General features: G+C 36.6%; 1 protein-coding gene across 3 annotated transcripts in view; it reads left to right on the top strand.

Annotated features, from left to right (window-relative positions):
- The window catches only part of PRKAA2 (protein kinase AMP-activated catalytic subunit alpha 2), a 71,106-nt gene that overhangs the window by 32,993 nt on the left and 15,462 nt on the right, over positions 1-22,651 (top strand). For 2 of the 3 annotated variants that reach the window (XM_030870283.2, XM_030870284.2), the window contains exons 3-8: positions 8,793-8,886; positions 9,467-9,611; positions 10,850-10,937; positions 12,353-12,577; positions 20,279-20,783; positions 22,501-22,627. In XM_030870283.2, the coding sequence (XP_030726143.1) occupies positions 8,793-8,886; positions 9,467-9,611; positions 10,850-10,937; positions 12,353-12,577; positions 20,279-20,783; positions 22,501-22,627 (1,184 nt within the window). Of the gene's footprint in view, positions 1-8,792; positions 8,887-9,466; positions 9,612-10,849; positions 10,938-12,352; positions 12,578-20,278; positions 20,784-22,500; positions 22,628-22,651 lie in introns of those variants that run through there. The other variant, XM_030870286.2, reaches the window with a different exon arrangement.

The following is a 22,651-nucleotide window of genomic DNA, read 5'->3' as shown; positions in this document are numbered from 1 at the left end:
TGAGAAAACTGAGATGACAAGCAGTAGTATTAATATCTTTGAGGCTTTGTTTGCTAGGTCATTATAGTCAGAGGTTATATTTAGCCTAAACTTCGTTAGTGAGTCATCTTTAGATGTCAGCATTGATGGGGAACTACTTGATAACCCTCTAGAGGTATGTTGTCTACCTAATAACAAGGCTGCGTAGTAGCTGTGGTAGGGAATAGTGTCCCTCAGTCCCAAGATGTCCTAATCCCCAGTGAGTATGTTATATTACATGGCAAAGGAGAAGTCCAAGGTTATGGATGGATTTAAGGTTGCTAGTCAGCTGACAAAAATAGGGGGATTTTCCTGGGTTATCTGGGTGGTCTGAGTGTAATACAATGGTCCATAGAAGTGGAAGAGGGAATCATAAGCCAGAGGAAGAGATCTGAGGATGGAAGCAAGGTCAGAGTTATGGGATATGAGAAGGACTGAACTGGCTGTGGCTGGCTTTGAAGATGGAGGAAGGGGGCCATAAGCCAAGGATTGCAGATGGTCTCTAAAAGTTGGAAAATACAAGGAAATGGATTTCTTTTAGAGCCTCCAGAAGGCAATGCAGCCCTGCTATGTCTTGATTTTTTAGCCCAGTGAGGCATGTGTCAGACTTCTACCCTATCAGACTTCTTACCCCTATGTAAGATAATACAGAATACATTTGTGGTGTTTTAAGCACTAAGTATGGCAACAATAGGAAACCAATACAGTAGCATTCTTGAAATCCTTAAATGAATGGCTGATCCAGTTATTGCTGGGATTTGGAACATGCATTTATATATTTCTAGTATTTATAGTATTTCTATAACTAGATACATTTATTGCTAGAGAACCATTGCAAATTGGTATGTTAAATGAGGGTCCCACTCAGTGTATCTTACCAACAGCATGAATATGTCACTGACTGTTCAAAGAAGGCTTTTTTTGGGTTTGGTGTGCCATTGGGTGACCTGTGATGACTCTTTTCTCACATCACTATGATGAAAACTTCATTCTAACAGTAAGCTTCAGTGTCATTTGATCTTCATTTGAAGTTCACTTGATCATAAACGTAAACAGGAAATGAGGCCCCTGAAATTGTATGGCAGTACTTGATTATGAGGTTGTCGTCTAGGACCTGTATTCTAGATAATCCAGAATATGTATATACAGGCTTTTAAAGATTATCATAGGAATTAAAATATCACCTATGAGTTCAGTGACTCACTCTTGTATTCTTTGTTTCCTTAACTTTAAAATGGGGATACCCCATGGTGCTCTTTGAGGATTAAATGTGTTCTTACTGTTACAATGCCTGCTATTAGATGTGCATTGGCTCAGAAGCAGGAATTGGCAGGCTGCAAGCTGATTCCAGTCCTCTCATGATTCCGAATGATTTTCAGTTAATTGAAACAGCTCATGTCTGACTTCAGCTCCATGTTAGTAATGACTTTATTCTAGTTACTGAATGACTTCTAAGCTAAGTCTCTTTGCTCTTCCTTACTGAGTGGTCACTTCCTATAAGAGGAGAAAACTGGGAAACCAGACTAAAAATGTCACGTGCCAAAGTGAGAATGGAGAGGGGAGAGATCTCTGTATTTTCCTTGTTTCCTGACTTCACCACTTTTAGAATGCCAACCCTGAAAGATCCCAGGGAACCTTTGTCCATTTAGGGTATGGGTTCTAGTTCCTGTTCTGTTCCTATAAACACAAAGCAGATTTTGTCAATAAGCAGTTGCAGTTGTCGTGAGGATTTAGAAGCTTATTTTTGATGTTATAACTACTAGTGTTTTCTTCCTTCCATTTCTGTAATTACTTATAATTGTTTGATTTTGGTTTGATTACTTATATCATTCTGTTTTAGAATTATTTAATTATTTGCTGTTTTGTGAAGGAGTTATAGAATGTTCTCAATATTACTCAAAGGTAATTGGCAGAGGTGAATTTAATGTTTAAAGCTTCTGGCTTCCAGCCTTGAGCTTATCCATTCTGCCACATTTCCTCTTTAATTGTGGATCTGAATTTTTTTAAAAAAGGCACTCATGTATTCTTGCTACACAACAAGCTTACTGACATAGCCTTTAACAGCGTCAGTGATTTAAACAGGGAGAGAGACCTGATCCTTTTAGTCGTTTTGTTTGTTCTCTGCAGTCTTGGACTAACTGCCAAGAATAGTTTCCTTGCTACAGAATGGGCTTCTAGAGTAAGCAAGAAAGTTTGAAAAGTAAATACTAAGAATGAAGGTTATATATTGCACAATTTCTCTATTAATTCCAATTGAAAAAACCCCACTGGGAGAAAATTAAAAGGAATAAACAGGATTGAAAGGAAACTCCAAACTTTCCCATGAACTAGAATTTGTTGAAATGACTTTTGTCCTTGTTTTTCATTCCCCCATGGTTCTTAGGGAAACTTCATTTTAACTGGTCAAAGGATCAATACTTTCTAATTTGGTAGAGATGGTTTTGCCTGCCAACTCTTAAAAATGTTTATGTTATCCGACCTACGGACAGCTTTTAACATTATTCACCACTACCACCTTGAAATGTTGTAGTCTCTAGGTCTCCATGGGACCACAGTCTTCTGATTTTCTTTTTACATTCTTGCCTCTTCTTGAGACTTTCTATTCTGGGTCCCTTGTTACCTGCCTGGCCATTAGATATTGATGTATTTCAGCATTCTGAGCTAGAGTAATCTTAGTGAACCCTTTTTGGGTGTCATTCGTCATCTCTATCTTAAAAATTTACAAATCTATATTGCTCCTGAATTCTGGACACATTTATCGAACTATTTATTGGGTGTTTCCATTCTGGAGTCACACAGTCATCTGAAACTAAGTTGAACTTTTTATCCCATATATACATATTTTTTGTGCGTGAATGAAAATACCATTCACACAGCTTCCTAAGCCTAAAACTTGGGCATCATATTTAACTCCTCTTCCCTCGCCCCTTACATATAATTGATCATTAAGTTCTGCCAGTCTTAATCTTGAGTGTCCCCTAAATCTTGTTCATTTCTCTCTGCTTTTATTGTCAGGTCACCATCTTCTCTTGCTTGCTATATTTCAACTGTTGCTTCTGCTTGGAAAACTTTACCTATATCTCCCTTCCTCTAGGCTTCCAATTCCAACGTCCTTTAAATATCAGCTTTTAAATGCAACTACCTCTAGAAAAACTGCTTTGCCCTAGTCCTAACACTGGGTTAGGTTTCATCCTCTCGGTCCTGGAGCACCCAGAATTTCAGCTTTTCCAAAGGCCTGGGCATTATATTGTAATTGGTCATTTTCTTATTAGTATCGCCACGAGACTGAATTCTTTAGGAGCAGAAGCTATGTTTGTTTTTTCTTTTATTCAGCAAATTTTTATTGGGCACCTAGTATCTGATAGGTAAGGCATTGGGGGTACAGTGGTAAAAGACAGCGTCTCTGCCCTTGTGGAGTTTATGTTCTAGGGGTATCTAGCAGTTCTCGATAGTAAGTAAACAAATTAACCAGACTGTTTTAGGCACTGATAAGTGCTATGAGGAGAGTGAAACAGGGTGCGGTCCTAGGGTGTGCCGAGGAAGGAGGAGGTGCTAATTTAGATTGGGTTGTTAAGAAAGCTTCACTGAGAGGTAAGGTTTGAGCTAAGACCTAAAGGATGATGCAGATCTAGCCATTTGAAAATCGGGGGACAGAGTGTTTTTAAAGCAAGCGGACCAGCAACCTCAGAGTTGCTGAGGTTGAAACAAAGTTCGAGTATTATAGGAAAAAGAAGATTGCTGTAATGTCTGGAGTGGAGTGAATGATGGAAAGAGAGGTAGTTCATGAGGTCAGAGAGTAGACATGGACCACATATCATAGAATCTTGAAGACCTTGCTGATTTTGGATTCTGTTCAAAATGGGAAGCTTTCAGAGAGCTGGGGGAGTGACATGATATGACCATAGTGTGGAATGGGTACAGAGGCAGAAGTGGAAGCAGAGAGACCAGTTAGGAAGCTGTTGCTATGGTCCAGCTGACAGATTAATGGTGGCTTTAGCCAAGTGGTGGTATAGATTTGTGCTGTCCAATACAGTAGCCACTAGTCATATGTGACATAAATTTAAATTAAATGAATTAAAAATTTTGGTTCTCTGGTCACACTATCCACATTTCAAGCGCTTAATAGCCACATGTGGCTAGTGGCTATCGTATTGGACAGAGAAGATATAAAATATTTCCATCATTGCAGAAAGTTGTATCTGACAACACTGGTCTAGCTGGAGGTAAATCTGTCAATTCAATATATATTTTGGAGGTAAAACTAATAAATTACTGAGGAAAAGAAAGGGAGTGAGGACCCTCCCCCCACTTTTTTTTTGACTGAGCAACTGGGATTTTGGGTTTTGGCTTGAAAAACTAGGTGTTGATAATGATACCATTTTCTGAGATACGAAGAATGGAGGAGAACCATGTTGGGATACAGGTGAACATTAATGGTCTGCTTTGGCTGTGTTAAGTTGAGAATCCCATTAGATATCCAAGTGGAGATGTCCAATACCATCTTTATCTCTCCAACACCTAGTATAATACTAGGTGTTCAGTGATTACTTACTGCATATATAAGGAAGTAACATGTGAACAAGGTCCTGATGATTCTAGGAGGACAGCAAAGCAAAAGAATGAAAGTGTAAAGAACATGGTGTGGTGGGAACAAACAGTCTGGTTTGTCTCATGTGCAGAGTATGTATAGGGAGATGGAGGAAAATGAGGCCAGAGTGTTAGCTTGTTGATCCATTCATTCAACAAATGGTACCATTTAGGTACTGGGGATACACCAGCAAACAAAAAGAGACAACAACAAAATTTCTGCTATTATGAAGCTCATATTTCTGTGTGTGTGTATTTTTTGTGTGTGTGTGTAGTGGGTGGCGTTGAAGAGATAGACAATAAATGCTATGTCAGTAAAATATGTTATATGTTAGACAGTGAAGAGGAGAGGGAATATGCCTGCAGATATCTGGAGGGGGGAATAACAGATGGTGAGAACAGCACATACGAAGGTTCTGAGGTGGAAATTGCTACAGGCAGTAGTAGGTAGATCATAGTAGCAGAGTGATCTAGGGGGAATTGGAGTAAGAGATGTGGTCAGAGACATAAAGGGGAGCCAGATTGTGTAGGATATACTAGACCACTGTAAGAGCTTTGGCTTTTAACTCTGAGTAAAAGAGAAGCCATTGGCAAGTTTTGACCACAGGTGTCATGTGACCCGACTTACATTGAAGCAGGGAAATCAGTTAGGGGTCAATTGCAGTATTCTGAGCAAAAGAGATGGTGGCTTGGAATAGAGCGTAGTGTGGAGGGTGTTGAGAAGTAAGCATATTTTGTATATATTTTCAAGATAGAGAACAGCGTTTGCTGACAGATTAGATGTAGGCTGTGGAAGGAGAGAAGTCAAGGATGACTCCAAGGTTAGCTGGCGTGGGCAAATAAAAAAATGGAGTTGCCGTTAATTGAAATGGAAAAGATTGTAGGAGGAACAAGTTTGAAGTGGGATGTTAGGTATCAAGAATTCGATTTTGGTTTTTTTGAAGTTGAAATGTTTATTAGGCATCCAAGTAGAGATGGAAGTAGGTTATTTGATATGTGAGTCTGAAGTTAAGGGGAGAGGTATAAACCAGAGATAAATTTGGAAGTCATCAGCGTATAGATGGTATTTAAGATATTTAAGGCCCAAAGACTAGATGATGTCACCAAGGATGTGCATATAAATAAATAAGAATTCTAGGGAGTGATCTCTATGGCAGTATGATGGTAAGATGTCTGGGAGATGAGGAGGAACCAGCAAAGGAGAATGAAAGTGAACAGTTAAAATGATTGGAGGAAAACCAAGAGAATTTGGCGTCTTGAAGCCAAGGGGAAAATGTGTTTGAAGAAAGAGAGATTATTAACTGTTGCTATACTGCTGAATATTGAGTAAAATGAGGCTGAGAAGGAAGAGCTAATTGTAGAAACCAAGTCCTTTAGTAGATGGGGCAAAGGAATCCAGTGCATAATTGGAGGAGTTAGTCTTAGACAGTATATGACCATGGAATGAGTCATTGTGTGTGGTAGAGGGAAAGAGAGTTAGAACTGACGAGTGAAGGAAATTAGAGGGCATGTATTGGACAGATCATCTAGATGGATATTTTGTTCACCCAGAATGATGACAGCATTAGCAGTGGGGAAAGAGACATTAAGTCAAAATGGGAGGGAGTTGACAATGAGGTTGGTTGATGACTATAACAAGAAAAGGTATTGGGTAGTGTGATCTGGTGGCCTGCACTTCAGAGACAGTGAGTTTTTGAGGGAATATTTCCTTTAGACCGTAGTTCATTACTAGACTATGGAAACTGGCCAGCATTTAAATTTTCATTGTGAGTTAATAAAATCTAGGCTGTGATCAGTAATGACTGCTAATATCTCAAAAAAGAGGCAGATATCCTGCACCTGTGGCTGGAAGCACATACCACCATCTAGTCTTTAAGAAGAAAATTAAAATCAAACTGAAATCTGGTCAGGCCTCTGGATCCAACAGTATTTACTGAAGACTGCAGTATACTCAGAGGAATCAGCAACTACATTTATTAGAATTGTATCACTTTTCTCTTTTACCCCAAAGATGTACAGAGCAGAAAAGTGACTGAAAATTGTTACTAAATCAGATCAGCCTACAGTGAAGTGACACAGCGGGTGGTCCGGCCCCTCAGTATTCATTTTATTCAATTAGAGTTTGCTGGGCTTCCCTGGTGGCGCAGGGGTTGGGAGTCCACCTGCCGATGCGGGGAGGGGGGGGCGCGGGTTCGTGCCCCAGTCCGGGAGGATCCCACGTGCCGCGGAGCGGCTGGGCCCGTGAGTCATGGCCGCTGAGCCTGCGCGTCCGGAGCCTGTGCTCCGTGGCGGGAGAGGCCATAGCGGTGAGGGGCCCACGTACCGCAAAAAAAAAAAAAAAGAGTTTGCTGCCTGTTAGGGCTGCTCTTACAGAACCATCTTTTTTCTCGAGTTCTCAGGGAAGATTCCCCTTTCACAGTTCATTTGAAGTAGACTCAGCCTTATTTGCCAGTTAAATTAGTTTATTCTGTGTGAAGTGGGGTACCTTGTCATTTTTCATCCCCAGGACTGACGATGGCTATTATAAAAATTTCTTCTGAAAGTCTGTAATCATTTTCAATACTACAGCCTTAATTTTTACTTTTTTCTATTGTTTTAATTGAAGCATAGTTTATTTACAATGTTGTGTTAATATTTTACTTTTTGCAAGTGTTTAATTTATACATGATGTGTCCTCTTTTAAAATATATAGTATATAGTTATATCACCGACTTCCTGGTCATTTTTACCCTCCTCTTTAATGAAGACTAGTAACCAGAACCGCCATTTCGAACATACTCTCTTTTTTTGCACATTAATAATAAAAGTTGCCTCATCTGGGTGGACTAATTACCAAAACGTTCCCCTGCTTCTGGCACATCCTGTGTCAAGGTATACGGCCTACAGGGGGGCATCTGAGCCACTTCTCAGCCCCTGCTTGTGCCTTCCACTGGGTGCCTTTAAGGCATGCAGAACTGCCAGCTACACTTAGTGGCTTTAAATAGCAACTCAGTGTAAATTAGATACTGCTCATGATTAACCAGATTATAAGTAATTCTTTATAAATAAAGCAGAATAGAACAATTTTTCTTTTATATGTGTTAAATGCAACCTTCATTTAAAACATTAATGTTATATTTAACTTGTATTTAAAGTTTTCAAAACTCTGGTACAATTGTGTGTGTATGTGGAAGTTGTAGTTTTTTAGGAAAAATTTTATTTTGTCAAATAGAGCTAAGGTTCTATATTGTTTTATGTGCTCAGCTTTGAGTGCCTAGAAAACGTACATATACATTTTCACACACATAAACACATACACATGCGTAAATACATACATCTATTTAATTTTTTATTATGGATATTTCATAATGAATACAACAGTAAAGTGATGAAGCCTCATTTATCTGTCATTCAGCTTCAGCAGTTATTAGTGTATTGTTTTATCTGCTTCCTCCTACTTCTCCCACCCCAAATTATTTCGAAGCAAATCCCAAATAGTATGTTTTTAGTCTGTAAATTCTTCAGTATCTACTGTGGAATTTAAAGGCTCTATTTTAATAAAACAAGCACAGTTCAGTATCACGCCTAAACAGTTAGAATATTATGAACTCTCCAGTCAGTATTCAGATTTTCTTGATTGTTTCATAAATGGTTTTTAAAGTTGGTTTGTTTGAACTGGAATGAAAACAAGTCTATACAGTATAATTGGTCAATATGTCTCTTGATTTGCTTTTAATCTATACCTTCCCCTCCCTTTTTTTGCATTTCATTTTTTTGAGGAAAGGATCATTTGTCTACTTTATAGATTTTGCTGATTTGTATCCCTTTTGGTATCATTTTACCTTTCCAAGAATATTTTTCACTTATGTTTAAATATAAGCTACCTCATCTCTATAGACTACAAACAAATTTTTGTTTAAATGGAAAAATTGATGCTTAATTTAGTTGTTGAGGAATGAAGGATTTCCTAAATTTTATAAACATGAAAGGGGGGATCTGGAGGGAAGTCTGTAAGCCCTGGGAAGTAATTGAGTTTTGTGAAGCTCCGTGTTTACAGCTCTGTGATTATTTTGATAACATTATATAATTTGTTGCCATCTTAAAATATTGTAGAATACTGGAATATCAATTTATAGCAAGAATGGATGTACTAGGTTGATTCTGGTTAAAGTAACATTTTTTATTAAATTTTTTCATTTACAAAAAAGATACCAGGTGATCAGCACTCCAACAGATTTTTTTATGGTAATGGAATATGTGTCTGGTGGTGAATTATTTGACTACATCTGTAAACATGGACGGGTGAGTAACATGCTGTTTAGTACAATAAGCCCTTAAGCTAAAAAAGAAGAAAGTAGTGAGAAATAGCAAACCACAAATGTATCTTCAGAGTCGGGGTTGCTTCTGTAATAATGTCTAACTAAACATACAGGGTATTAGATATATTTTTCCTTAAAAAGTACGCCTTATGAAATACTGATTTTAGGAAATATATTCCACTTAACTGCCAACGTGAAAAGCCTGTGCTTTTCAAAATGAAAAATCTGTTCCATAACATCGTATCGACGCTTCACTTATTTCCTTTTCTTAGCAATTTCACGTAAGTTCTGTTTTAGATTATGTTATACTTGTTGATTCCCTGAAACACTGTGCACACTTAGTAATATTAATTGAAAATGAACTGCCTAGCAGCAAAGAAAAACCTGTTGATTGACATGTTGAGCTTGAATGCAAGTTTTTGGCTTGTTTGTCTCATTTGTTGAGAATTCTGGCACAGTTCTAATTAGTGTACTCAGTTATATTTAGGCTGATTATGAAACTAAAACTTTTGCTATGTAGATGTCCCCAATGTTCTTAGTGCAGTTTCTTTTATACCTGATAGGTTGAAGAGATGGAAGCCAGGCGCCTCTTTCAGCAGATTCTGTCTGCCGTGGATTACTGTCACAGGCATATGGTCGTTCATCGAGACCTGAAACCAGAGAACGTGCTATTGGATGCACACATGAATGCCAAGATAGCTGATTTTGGTATGCAGCTCCAGGGTTGTTTAGAAGTGTGCTAGCTGCCTTTGCAGGTGTGTCAGTACCAACTCTTAATGAACTAAGAACTTTCAACTTCATTGATGTAAATCCTATACCATGAAAAGGGGTTAGCTGGACAGGCTGCACACTAGCTTGCTCTATTCATTTAAACCACTTTTTAAAAATGCAAGTATTTCTAGAGACATTCAGAGGGCTTGCGTCAAGGTAAGTCCACTCAATCTGCGTTGCTTCCTCAGGAAATGAGACTTAACTGTTTTTTTGTGAGGGCCACAAACTCCTTTGAAAATCTAATGAAAGTATGGGCACTTTCCCTGATAAATGCACTTAAATGGAGGTACATGAAAATTTGCACGCAGTTTTGGAGCGTTGCAGTCCTTCTGAATTGATCGAGGAGGAATGTCAGTGGACTACGGGTAACAGGTAACAACTTGGTAGAAGAATAGGAGTTTTTGTTGGTGGTAAAATAAGAGGGTAAAATGTAATTTTTATGCCCCAAACACTTTCTGGGATAAACATACCTGGACAGGGTGCCATAGTAGAGGAGAGGATCAGAAAGTGAGAGATTATAGAAAGAGATGAAAAGGTATCAGAGTTCAGCATTACTTATTTAAAATTTTTGTCTGTACCTTGTCTTTAATCTAAAAGCCAGGGAAGTCATTTTCCTATTTCTCTTCCTTCTCTAAATCACAAAGCTCATTTACTGCTGTAGTGCAACTAGATTTCTGGTTCAATGGAATGTTTTTCTATGTTGAATTAAAGCTCTGCAAATTAAAAACTTTTGGAACGTAATATTTATAAATTGGAGCCTATCTGATTTCTACTTAGAGATATTTAAAAATGCCTTTGAAAGCAGAGTATAAAAAAGTAATCGTAGTCTCTATTTTCTTTCATTTGCAGACGTGGGTAAATAATATTTTGGTGCTTTTATGTTTGGAAAAGTGCATATAATTTAGAATAACCTCATATTTGTGAAGTGAATCAACATTCTTATTTAGAAAAGGAGTTTAATTTCAATCTTAGGCATGGTGTGCTTTGGCTTTTTTGTCATGTATGAGCACTCTGAAATGGAGTCTTTCTAGTCCAACAAATGCTTTCTACTGCTTTTAAAAATAAACATTATGATATGTGAGGCATTACAGGCTTGGCGTTTTTCCTTATGCATTTGTCTGTATTTAGTTTTAAACATATGTAGCACCAGGTAAACATATTACTCTTATTTTTAGGATTATCTAATATGATGTCAGATGGTGAATTTCTGCGAACTAGTTGTGGCTCCCCAAATTATGCAGCACCTGAAGTCATCTCAGGCAGGTAATAATATATCAGTGAAGAGTAAGCTTTTTGTAATGCTTTGTTCATTCTGATAACATTTAACTATAATACATTCTCTTTGGAAGATAAGATTTTTAACATAATAGAAACATATTGTCCCTTTAGTTTTTCTATTGTTGAAGAGAGATTACTTATATTAAACAGTTTTTTAAAACATTTGATTTAGATTTTGTTATGAATGTATTTAAGGAGTTTTTCCACTAAAAACTGAAACAAAACTTGATTTTTTTTTTTCATTTTAGAAAATTGCAGCTAGGAGAGCAAGCATTTGCTGCATTTAAGCTAGTGTCATTATTTACTTCTCAGACATAGTCCTTTAATAATTCTGTATATACTCTTATAAAGCATACAGAGTATTATTTTTATGTTTTGTCTTTAGAAGAATGAGGTTTTCTGGGGGGACAGTATTGTCATTTCATGAAGTTAACTGCACAAGAGAAGACTGTGTAATTTATTCATGTAACTTACTCATTGGTACATTTTTAAAATGTTTATACAGAGTGCAGTGATAAATTCAAGTCTTCTATGGTGACCAATGTCTGATTTTAAAAGTTTACAGAATTCTATGAGAGAAAATAAAGAAAAGGTATTATTGCAGATATAGCAGTTTGGACTATACAGCAAACAATATAAATAATGGACAGCAATTTTTATTGAAATGGAGTGTATTTTTTTAATTGGAATTGTAGAGATCTACTTTGTTACCTCAGACTTAGGTTTGAGTTTGGTAATGTGCTATCAGTGGAATCTTAATAACGTAGAAAGGTGAGAGGAAAAAGGAATAACATTCTAGGCATAGGTTTTCTGGATAAAGGTAATCTTAGTCCCAGGGGCTACCAAGTGGTTGGAATGAAAGTAGAAGGTACCCAGGATAATGTGATACGGCATGAATACTGTGAAAGAGATTGCAGTAGGACTAGTTAGGTACTTTACTATTCCAAATATTCTTTAAAATAGGTGTGCCAGGCATAAACATTCTATTACATATGCATTTTCTTTTAATAGCTTTATGGTAAGAAGATTTAGCCTATACACTATGTAGTATTGCTTTTCTTCAAATTTATGGTCGTCCACTTCGATGTTTCTATCAAAAATCAACCATAGAAAGTTTTATATTTTTTAATTAGTCAATTAGTAAGCTCAGTTTAGTTTGTGTCAAAAAATAAAAATACTGTTTTCTCTTGGGAAGTTTGAATAGTATTTGGTTAGATCACTTATTCTTTCTGGGGAACAACCATTGAGTGTTGTGGAGTGGCCACGGACTTCACTAAAGACCTTGGGAAGCAATACATATACAGTCCGTACTGTGTATATAGGTACACATAGAAACAGGGTACACGTAGATGGGAAGTGACACTTGCATTTCAGCTTTGTGCTGTCATCTCTTCCCCTAGATTGTATGCAGGTCCTGAAGTTGATATCTGGAGCTGCGGTGTTATTTTGTATGCTCTTCTCTGTGGCACCCTCCCATTTGATGATGAGCATGTGCCTACGTTGTTTAAGAAGATCCGAGGGGGTGTTTTTTATATCCCAGAATATCTCAATCGTTCTGTTGCCACTCTCCTGATGCATATGCTACAGGTTGACCCCCTGAAACGAGCAACTATCAAAGACATAAGGTGAATATCTTTTTGTTGCTATTAAGTACATATTCTAGTATTAATATTAGTACCACTACCTGAATGGCTGCTTTATGTTAGGCACTGTAACACTTGATTTTGTACGAATTTTACTTTCCTTATTACATAAAGCTGATCCTGTCACTCAACTTTTAAATATTTCAGATTGTTTCCCAAACTTTTCAGTTTAGGTAGCAAAGCCTACAAGGCCCTTCATAGTTAAGGCTCAACGCCGTACCCCTTATACCAGAGCTTCAGCCACAGTGAACTTTTCCTTGTTCCTCAAACATAATGCATATTTTATGCCTCATGTCTTTGTTTATATTATTCCCTTTGCCTCTGATGCCTTTTCTGCATTTTTGGACCTGAAAGATTTCCATTCATCCTTTAAAATTCTGCTCACTTATCACCTTCCTTGTGAAATCACTTCTGATTCTCCTGAGCAGTTTTAGTTGCTTCCACTTCTGAGATTTCCACATTTTGTTCATGCTTTCATTCTTTCATTCTCATTCTGTATCTAGTTGTTTTCAGTGTATCTTTCTCCTCTCTTGTAACTATAAAAGGGTAGAGAGAGTGTCTTATCATCTTTGTATATACAGTGCTAGAAGGCCTAGAAATATAGTGTACACTCAGAAAGTATTTGAATAAGTTTCAAATGGAAAAACAGGGTGAGAGTTATATATTTTACATACGGTTGATGAAATAAACCATAAAAATTTTTGCTAAGATTTTGAATCCAAAAATAGCCGCTAGTGGGTTTGCTGAGAAGGATTTCTTGTTATGTGAGAAACTTTGGAAAGTGCAGTTGCTGGTGTTACTGTGAATATGACCTTTATATAGCACACACAAGTCAGGATGATTCATTGCCTTCTACTTTTTATTTATCAGTCATGTTTCTTAGAGGGTTTTTTGTTCTCACCTAACATTTCATCAGGTATTTATTTGCAAACGCATTCTTTTGACATCTTTCCAGAATACTTTGCCTTGTCTTCATAAGCCAGAATACGACTCTTGGAACATTTCAATGGTGGCTGAGGTAGTTGTTTTTGTGACTGCTGCTGATCTCTTTGGCACTCCCGTTGCATTCGTGTACTGTTTTCTTCCCCCAGCCTCTCTTAGTGTTCCAGGCCTCATACCTAAAAATGTAAAATTGTAAATTAGAACCAGATTTAGTTATGGAAATGGACTTAGCAGGGAAAAACTCTGTTGTGTTCATAGTCCTTTAGAATAAATAGTTCAGGGGCTTCCCTGGTAGCACAATGGTTGAGAGTCCGCCTGCTGATGCGGGGGACACGGGTTCGTGCCCCGGTCCGGGAAGATCCCACATGCCGCGGAGCGGCTGGGCCCGTGAGCCATGGCTGCTGAGCCTGTGCGTCCGGAGCCTGTGCTCCGCAACAGGAGAGGCCACAGCAGTGAGAGGCCCACACACTGCAAAAAAAAAAAAATTAAAAAAAAAAAATAAATAGTTCACTTAATTGGCTTTTCCTTAGAAAGAAAATTGGCTTTTCCTTAGAAAAGAAAGTTAAGTATGCTAATATATATGTACTTGCACCTGTTTGTATCAGCACATACGTTGAGAATAGTAAAAGTACTGATTCTGTTATATTAAACAGGTGTCTGTATATTTACACGTTTTAGAAGAAAAATGTAAATAAAAGTCTACTCGGATGAGTTAATTTACACATATGTAGGTGGTATAAAATAGTGGCAACCATCTCTGTACTTAAAATAATAACTTGAATTTATAGTTTTCATCATTTTTTTATTTATCCATATTCTGTTTATTAACGTTTGGGAATTCTTCATTTGACAAAATATGGTTCAACAGAGTTACTAATTATTAACGATTATTATATAACAGGTATTTTGCTAGGTACTTGACATATTTTATTGCATTGATTCTTAACAGGTAACTATTATTATTCTCATTTTACAAACCGTGAAACTGAAGCTTAGAAAGGTTATGTTTTGATTTATGTATCTGTTTGTCCCTATTAAATTTTAGGGTCCTTTAAATTAGGGACCAAGTATTAATATGTTCTAGGCATTGTGCATTTGATATGAATTAGGTTTTGGGTAAATGTGTATTTGTGAAAATTACCCAGCTAACAAGAGGCAGGCAGAAGTAGGGCTCAGATATTGCCTTACTCAGAACCTGTACTACTTCCACTAATCCAGCTTGGCACACCAGTTCTGTGGCATCCAGCCTTTCTCCAAAATACCATGATATGTTATATTTCTCTCATGTTACCACATTCCGTCTTATAGTTACAGGGACACCTAGTTTTACTGCGCTTCGCTTTACTGTGCTGTGTAGATACTGTGTTTTTTACAAATTGAAGGTTTGTGGGAACCTTGTGTTGTCAGATGATGGTTAGCATTTTTTATCAATAAAGTGTTTTTTAATTAAGGTATACACACTGCTTTTTTAGACATAGTGCTGTTGCAAACATAATAGACTACAGTATACTCTAAATGTAATTTTTATATGCACTGGGAAACCAAAATGTTGGTGACTTGCTTTATTGCAATATTCGCTTTATTGCAGTGATCTGGAACCAAACCAGCAATCTCTCTAAGGTATGCCTGTATTTTTGTACAGATCTTTTTTGTCTTTTAAGATGGTAAGCTATTGGAGGTTAGAAAATATATCTCAGTATTTATTCGTTCATTTAATCATTTTTGCTTTTATTTCTTTAACAATTATTTATTTAACATCTACTCTGTTTAAGGTCCTATGCTAGGTGCTGGGAATGTATTGGTAGGCAAGACAGACATTGTCTTCAGGAAAATCACATCTTTAAGTGCTGTAAGCTTAGTATTACTGTTAATGTTATTGTGGTTAAAAGTGAGTGTCTGAAGTTCAACTGTCTAATTACAAATTCTGATTCTTTGTTTACTAGCTATTGGCATATTCCTTATAACTCTTCATGCTTTAGCTACATCATATACAGTGGATTTGTTTGGAGGATAGCCTTAGGTTGAACCATATGAATTGACTATTTCTGTAGGTCTAAGCACAGTTGAATATTAGAAACTGCAAACATTCATCCTAATATAATTAAAGCTTTTAGACTAATGCCCAGCATACAATATTAGCTATTAATATTATTTTAAAGTTAATATATAAGGACCTTTTAGCTGCACTTAAAGAAGTTTGCACACATTGTGAAGTTTCTAAAATTTGATTGGTAGTCATCATAACTCATTTAGTCTTAAGTCATATATCAAAATCAGGTACTAGGCAATAGTGACAGAAAGACATAATTTCTGGTGGCTGTGTAGTAACCCATATGAAATGAATTGATTTTGTCTCAGGTGAACCTTCATAAACATCCTGGTTACTGCTTACCTTGGTCAAGTTAATTTAGAAATTGACTCCTGAAAATTAAAAGCTGAAAGTATGGCTTTTTTTTTTTTTTTTTACATGTGGAGGGTTGCTTTATTATTATAATTAGTTTTTTAAATTGAAGTATAGTTGATTTACAAGGTCATGTCAGTTTCAGATGTACAGCACAGTGACTCAGTTACACACACACATATATGTATATATATGTATGTATATATTCCTTTTCGGATTCTTTTCTGTTACAGGTTTTTACAAAATACTGAGTATAGTTCCCTGTGCTATACAGTAGGTTCTTGTTGCTTATCTATTTTATATATAGTAGTGTATATATGTTAATCCCAACCTCCTAATTTATTCCTCCCCCAGCCCCAAAGTATGGCTTTTTAATTGGCACTGTTATTATTATGAAGAACTGTGGTTCTTTTTCTGAATTAATTGGAAATGAAAATTTAGATTACTTCTCTATTTATTTTTTTAAACATTTATTGGTATAATTCACATACCATAAATTTGCTTCTTTAAATTGTATGATTCAGTGGTTTTTAGTATGTTCACAAAGTTAAACTGTCATCACCACTGTCTAATTCTAGAACATTTTTCTCATCCCCCAAAGAAACTCTATACCCATTTCCTCCTCCTTGCAGCCCCTGGCAACCACTAATCTACTTTCTGTCTTTATGGATTTCCCTCTTTTGGACATTTCATATAAATGGAATCATACGGCATGTGGCCTTTTGAGTATGGCTTCTTTCACTTAGCATGATGTTTTCAGTGTTCTTTCATGGTGTAGCATGCATCAGTACATCGTTACTCTTTTGCTTGAAAAATATTCCATTGTTTAGATATACTAAATTTTGTTTATCTATTCATCACTTAATGGATATTTGAGTTGTTTCCACTTTTTGGCTCTTATATAATGTTGCCATGAACATTTATGTATAGGTTTTTAAATGGTCATATGTGTTTATTCCTCTTGCATAGATGCCTAGAATTTGTAATTGTTGTACGTTGTTGTTGCTCTTGTTTGTTAAGTGATTTTATTGAACTAATTCCATAAGTCTATATTCTTTGTCATGGGTGGCCACTGAAGTCTCTGCTTGGTTAGCTTAATGGTCAGCTAATTATTAGACAAAGCTTTCCTTAAAGGCCTTGATCTAATAAGTCTCCCAGCCTTTGCTGAGGGACTTCGTGTGCATGTTGGGGTATGTCTTCAGTGCTTTAATGAAAAGCTCATAACTCTGCATTTGTTTTCATTCCTGCTAGCACAGAGCCTCAAAGTCAACCAGTGATGAGAAATCAGGGCCTTTCTTGGAAATGAACACAGCCCTGCATTTGTGAGTCCCAGGATTATGTAAGAGTATTTCAAGGACCCCTATGGAATTTACTTCCCTAACTTTTCCCTTTTAGTTTTTTGACGAGCTTCTTGTTTGCTCCAACTCTTATTGCTGCTTTTAGCAGCTGGGATGTTAGACAGTTGCCATTGATTGTTTTTGACAAATGTTCTGGGGAGAAGGCTTTGTAGAGGGAGCTCTGAGTCAGGTCAGATGAAGACAGGGCTTGAGTGTAGAGGTTTCCAGAGATCTGCTAGCCATGTCAAATAACGACAGTTCTCTTGGGATAGGACTTTTGGAGAACTCTAAACCTATTCTTCTCCCCATCCCCCCACCAGTGGTTGCTAGATGCTGGTTTTTTGGGCTGCAATGATTGTGAGGCTGTTGGTTTTCAAGGCTACCGTAGAAATGGGGAAAGGAGATGGATATGGAGTAACTTAACGCTTTATTGACTGGGGGATTTTTGCAGAAACTAAGACTAACACCTGTGGCTGCAATACGTCTCTGGTCAAAAATGTGTTAAAGTGTCACAGATCTCGCTGTTCTTACTGAGACTCGGCCAATTTTTTAAACAAACACTCCTCAGATTATTACAGGCCTTTGGTTAATTTCCAGAGTTCTGAAAAAGTTGATTTTGACAATTTTCACTAGTAATCTCATTTCTGTTATGGAAGAATGAATTTTTGGAGTTCATTCAAAAGTGTTCATCTTCCCTATTTGATATTGATGTTTTAAAAACGTTAGATGTGTAACAATTTATTTTTTTCTATTATTTCTTTTGAAAAAATTAGTATTCACCAGTCATTTTATTACTAAACATTTATTTAAGTGCTTATTATTATCATGATATAGCAATTAAACACATTTATGAATTCATTTTTGACTTCATTGGCTATTCATCATTTATTCTGCATTTATTGAGCATTTACTCTGTACTGGGTACTGGAATGCAGGTGAATAAGGCATGGTCCCTGTTTCAAGGAGTTCCCAGTTTAGTGGGGAGGATTAAGAAAAAAACACTGTAACAACTATAAGAAAGTATGAGTGTTATAATAGCATCATCTACTAGAAGCTGTAGAAGTTTCATCTCTGTGTGTATACTCAAGGCCTGGCACACCATCATTTCTCACTTGGGCTATTGCACTAGCATCCTCCTCATCATCATCATTATTACTCTTATCTTTTCAATTCAATTTCTTTATCACAAGCAGAATGATCTTTACAGAATGCAAGTTAGATCATGTCACGCCTGTCTCTTTAAAATCTTTCAGTTATTTTCATCACCCATAGTTTTGTCCAAAAACCTTTTTTATAGCCTACAGCTGTCAGAAATACCTGATATCTTTTGCCACTCCAACCCGTAACTCATTATGATTTCATGAGTGTGGCCTCAGTTCAGTTCCTTGAACATGGCAAAATTTTTTCTTATCTCAGAGTCTTTGCATGTAATGTTTCTTTTGCCCTGAATACCTGTTCCCCAGCTCTGCTTAGCTGACTTCTAGTCATTCTGGTATCTTCTTAAATATTACTGAGAGTGGCTTCCTTAATCACCTACCTCCCATTCTGAATTATATACTCTTATTTTACCCTGTACTTTTCACTCATAATCTTTATCACAGGATTTTTATATTTGTGTATTTGTAACTATATATTCATTTTTGAGAGTGTTTGTTTAATCTGTATTCAGCTAGAATATAATTTCTGTGAGAAGGAGTGTGCCTTTTTACCATGGTATGTCCTTAGTAAATATTCATAAATGAATTAGTCAATAGAAGGCATTCAGGTAAACTATATACTGATCTAAATTTAGCTTAGGGAGTGCCCAATTTACCATGTAGCAATGCTTACACAATCTTGACGGCATAGTACATGTTGGTTAAATGAAAAGGGGTGGGATATTCTAGGGTGGCAATAGTAACATCATGTGCAAAGGCCCAGAAGAGTGAGAAAATAAGATCTAGGAGACTGGTTCTCAAACATTTTGGTTTGAGTGCCCCTTTACAGTCTTAAAATTGAGGACTCCAAAGAGTCTTTTTTTAAATATAGGTCGTATTTATCAATATCATATTAGAAACCAAAACTGAGAAATTTTAAAAATATTTAATTCACTTAATAATAATAAACCTACTACATGTTATTCTGAATAATATGTCTCTTATGAAAAATAACCTTATTTTCCAAAACAAGAAAATATGGTGACAAGAGTACCTTTATTTTACATTTTTCAAATCCTCTAAATCAGAGACAGCAGCTAGGTTCCCATTATCTGCTTCTTCAGTCATCTGTTGCAATATGCTGTATTAGTTGAAGTCTAGGAAAAATATCAGATCTCAAATAAGTGGTGGGAAAAGGGAGGAACATTTTCATAGCCTTTCAGATAGTTACAGATATTTTTCTTTGATATTAAACCAAAGCTTAACATGTTAATTGTAATATCAAATAAGAAAACATATCAGTGAACTTTCGTACTTTATTACATTAAAATCCACTGGTCTGTTCTGTAATTTGAGTGGATCTTTTGCCCATGTATGATTCTGTAACATCTTGCATTGGTCATATGGAAAATATTGGGTTATTGAGGTAGACTGATGTTCCAAATGGTGACACATTTTATTATATAATATCAAATTACAGTCATTATCCTCTTCATGATAAACGTAGTAGTCTTTAAGTATTGAGAAGCTGTCAAACTCCTGGAGACAGACACAAATTATACAAAATTCTAACATTTTGCTTGAAAGCTTGAATTTTATGATTGGCAACAGGTACTGCCAGTTGTTTCCTTTGACGTGGCAGGCTCATTTCATTTATTTTTGAGAAAATGTCAGCCAAATACCCAAGTCTGAATAATCATAGTTATTCAAGAGCAGGGACGAATCAACTTACCCAGGGTCCAGTAGCTAGTAAGTGACTAGAGACCAGGTCTTTCTGATTCTGTTATATTGTATTACCCCATGTCTGAATTGTTCGGGACTTGCCAAAGCATGTTCTTACAATAGTGTATTGTGGTATTTTTCCTAGAGAGCATGAATGGTTTAAACAAGATTTGCCCAGTTACTTATTTCCTGAAGACCCCTCCTATGATGCTAACATCATTGATGATGAGGCTGTGAAAGAAGTGTGTGAAAAATTTGAGTGTACAGAATCAGAAGTAATGAACAGTTTATATAGTGGTGACCCTCAAGACCAGCTTGCAGTGGCTTATCATCTTATCATTGACAATCGGAGAATAATGAACCAAGCCAGTGAGTTCTACCTCGCCTCTAGTCCCCCAACTGGTTCTTTTATGGATGATAGTGCCATGCATATTCCCCCAGGCCTGAAACCTCACCCAGAAAGGATGCCACCTCTTGTAGCAGACAGCCCTAAAGCAAGATGTCCGTTGGATGCACTGAATACAACCAAGCCCAAATCTTTAGCCGTGAAAAAAGCCAAGTGGCATCTTGGAATCCGAAGTCAAAGCAAACCGTATGACATTATGGCTGAAGTTTACCGAGCTATGAAGCAGCTGGATTTTGAATGGAAGGTAGGAAATTGTAGTATATGAAGATCATTTGTAGAAGCCATTTTTTTGTGTAGTAAGCTGCTCTGAGCTGCTGAGTTGAGTACTAAGGTCAATAAAAAAAGTTGGTTTTGATTTAGATATGAATTTAGTGGTCTTGATGCTTCTGGCTGATAAATCCCATTCTTTCCAGTAACGTACCATGTGCATTCAAAACAAAACAAAACAAATCTCTGTAAGGATGAAGAACTGTCAGTGTTGGAGACCTATGTATTTTTTTAATTATAGAATAGCATTCTTGGCTGAGAAACAAAGTTTTAATCAACTTGAAATCTCTTGAGAAATTAATCTCTTGAATTCAAGAGAATTTAATCTCTTGAATGTCTTGAGAAATCTCTTGAAAACCTGTTTCAGCATGCATCGTAACAATAAAACGTCATGTGTCTTCAAAGACACTGTGTTTTTACTTTTCTCTCTCCTTCTTAAGGGAGGGTTTTTTTCTTTCTGCCAGTAGCTGTAACAGCAAGCGGTTGACACAAATTATACCATCAGGACAATTTATTCAGTAAACAAATACGTTTCTGTAAGTTGAGAAAAATCTGTCTTATTTGGCTTGTTCTTTTAGTCCTTAGTTGCAGTTTATTTTTCCTATTCTCAGCCCACATTTTACTTTTTTATTAGTACTCAAATTCATTTCAGTTCTATTTGAGTATATGTGGGGGAAAAATCAGTTTTTTATTTTCAGGCATCTTTTACTCTTGTTCCTTTCTCGAGGACTGTGAATGTACTTTTAACGGAAGAAAAAAATTTTCAAACATATCATGTGAATATTCATTTGACATGTTTTTATTTCATTATTTGTACCTGGAATGAATAAACAAAATAATATTTCCTTAAAACCATTAAAAAAAACAGATCTCCCTTTTCTGAAGCAGTTTTATTTAGTTTAAAAGGAGATGTTAATGTCTTTAAAATTCTTACTGAGGGGCTTCCCTGGTGGCACAGTGGTTGAGAGTCCGCCTGCCGATGCAGGGGACACGGGTTCATACCCCGGTCCGGGAAGACCCCACATGCCGCGGAGCGGCTGGACCCGTGAGCCATGGCCGCTGAGCCTGCGCGTCCGGAGCCTGTGCTCCGCAATGGGAGAGGCCACAACAGTGAGAGGCCCGCGTAAAAGAAAACAAAAGCAAAAGCAAAAAATTCTTACTGAGAAATTTTTGGAACTAATTTGATAAGATGTTTTGAAAACCAGAATCTTCTTTATCTGAGTTGCGGTTTTATTATCTTCAAAAGGCAAACAGTATCTTCTTTACGAGATTACTACGATACTTAAATTTCGTGGCAGTACCTGTTAACAGTTCCTGATTCAAACCATTGACATGTTATTTGTCCTTTTTCTGTCTATTCTATATTCATAGGTAAAGGTATCCAAGTTGATACCTTTGGGCAACCAAAATATTACTGATGGTTTAGAGTGGAGGCATATCTGGAAAGAAGGCCGGACTCTCTAGAGTCTCTGAGTTCCCTTTGAATTTTAACTGTTGTACACAGTACTGTTAGTGGGATTAAATAAATACTAAACTACTATGTAATGTTAAAAAAAAAAGATCATTCAGGAATTCCCTCTCTACCCCACCTCTATCAGTTATTTGTTTTGATATTATTCTTTGCAATAAGAATAAGGGAGATATTTTGCAGTTTGTTATTTCGAATGTTTTTCCTTAAAGATTTTTCATTTTAGGTAGTGAATGCATACCATCTACGTGTAAGAAGAAGAAATCCAGTGACTGGCAATTATGTGAAAATGAGCTTACAGCTGTACCTAGTTGACAATAGAAGCTATCTTTTGGACTTTAAAAGCATTGATGGTAAGGAAGCCATGCAGGCATGAG

The sequence above is a fragment of the Globicephala melas genome, chromosome 1 (assembly GCF_963455315.2).
Source record: "Globicephala melas chromosome 1, mGloMel1.2, whole genome shotgun sequence".
NCBI classification, from domain to species: Eukaryota; Metazoa; Chordata; class Mammalia; order Artiodactyla; family Delphinidae; genus Globicephala; species Globicephala melas.
Note: the sequence above shows the minus strand (reverse complement) of the source record. Positions and strands in the feature narration are given on the sequence as shown.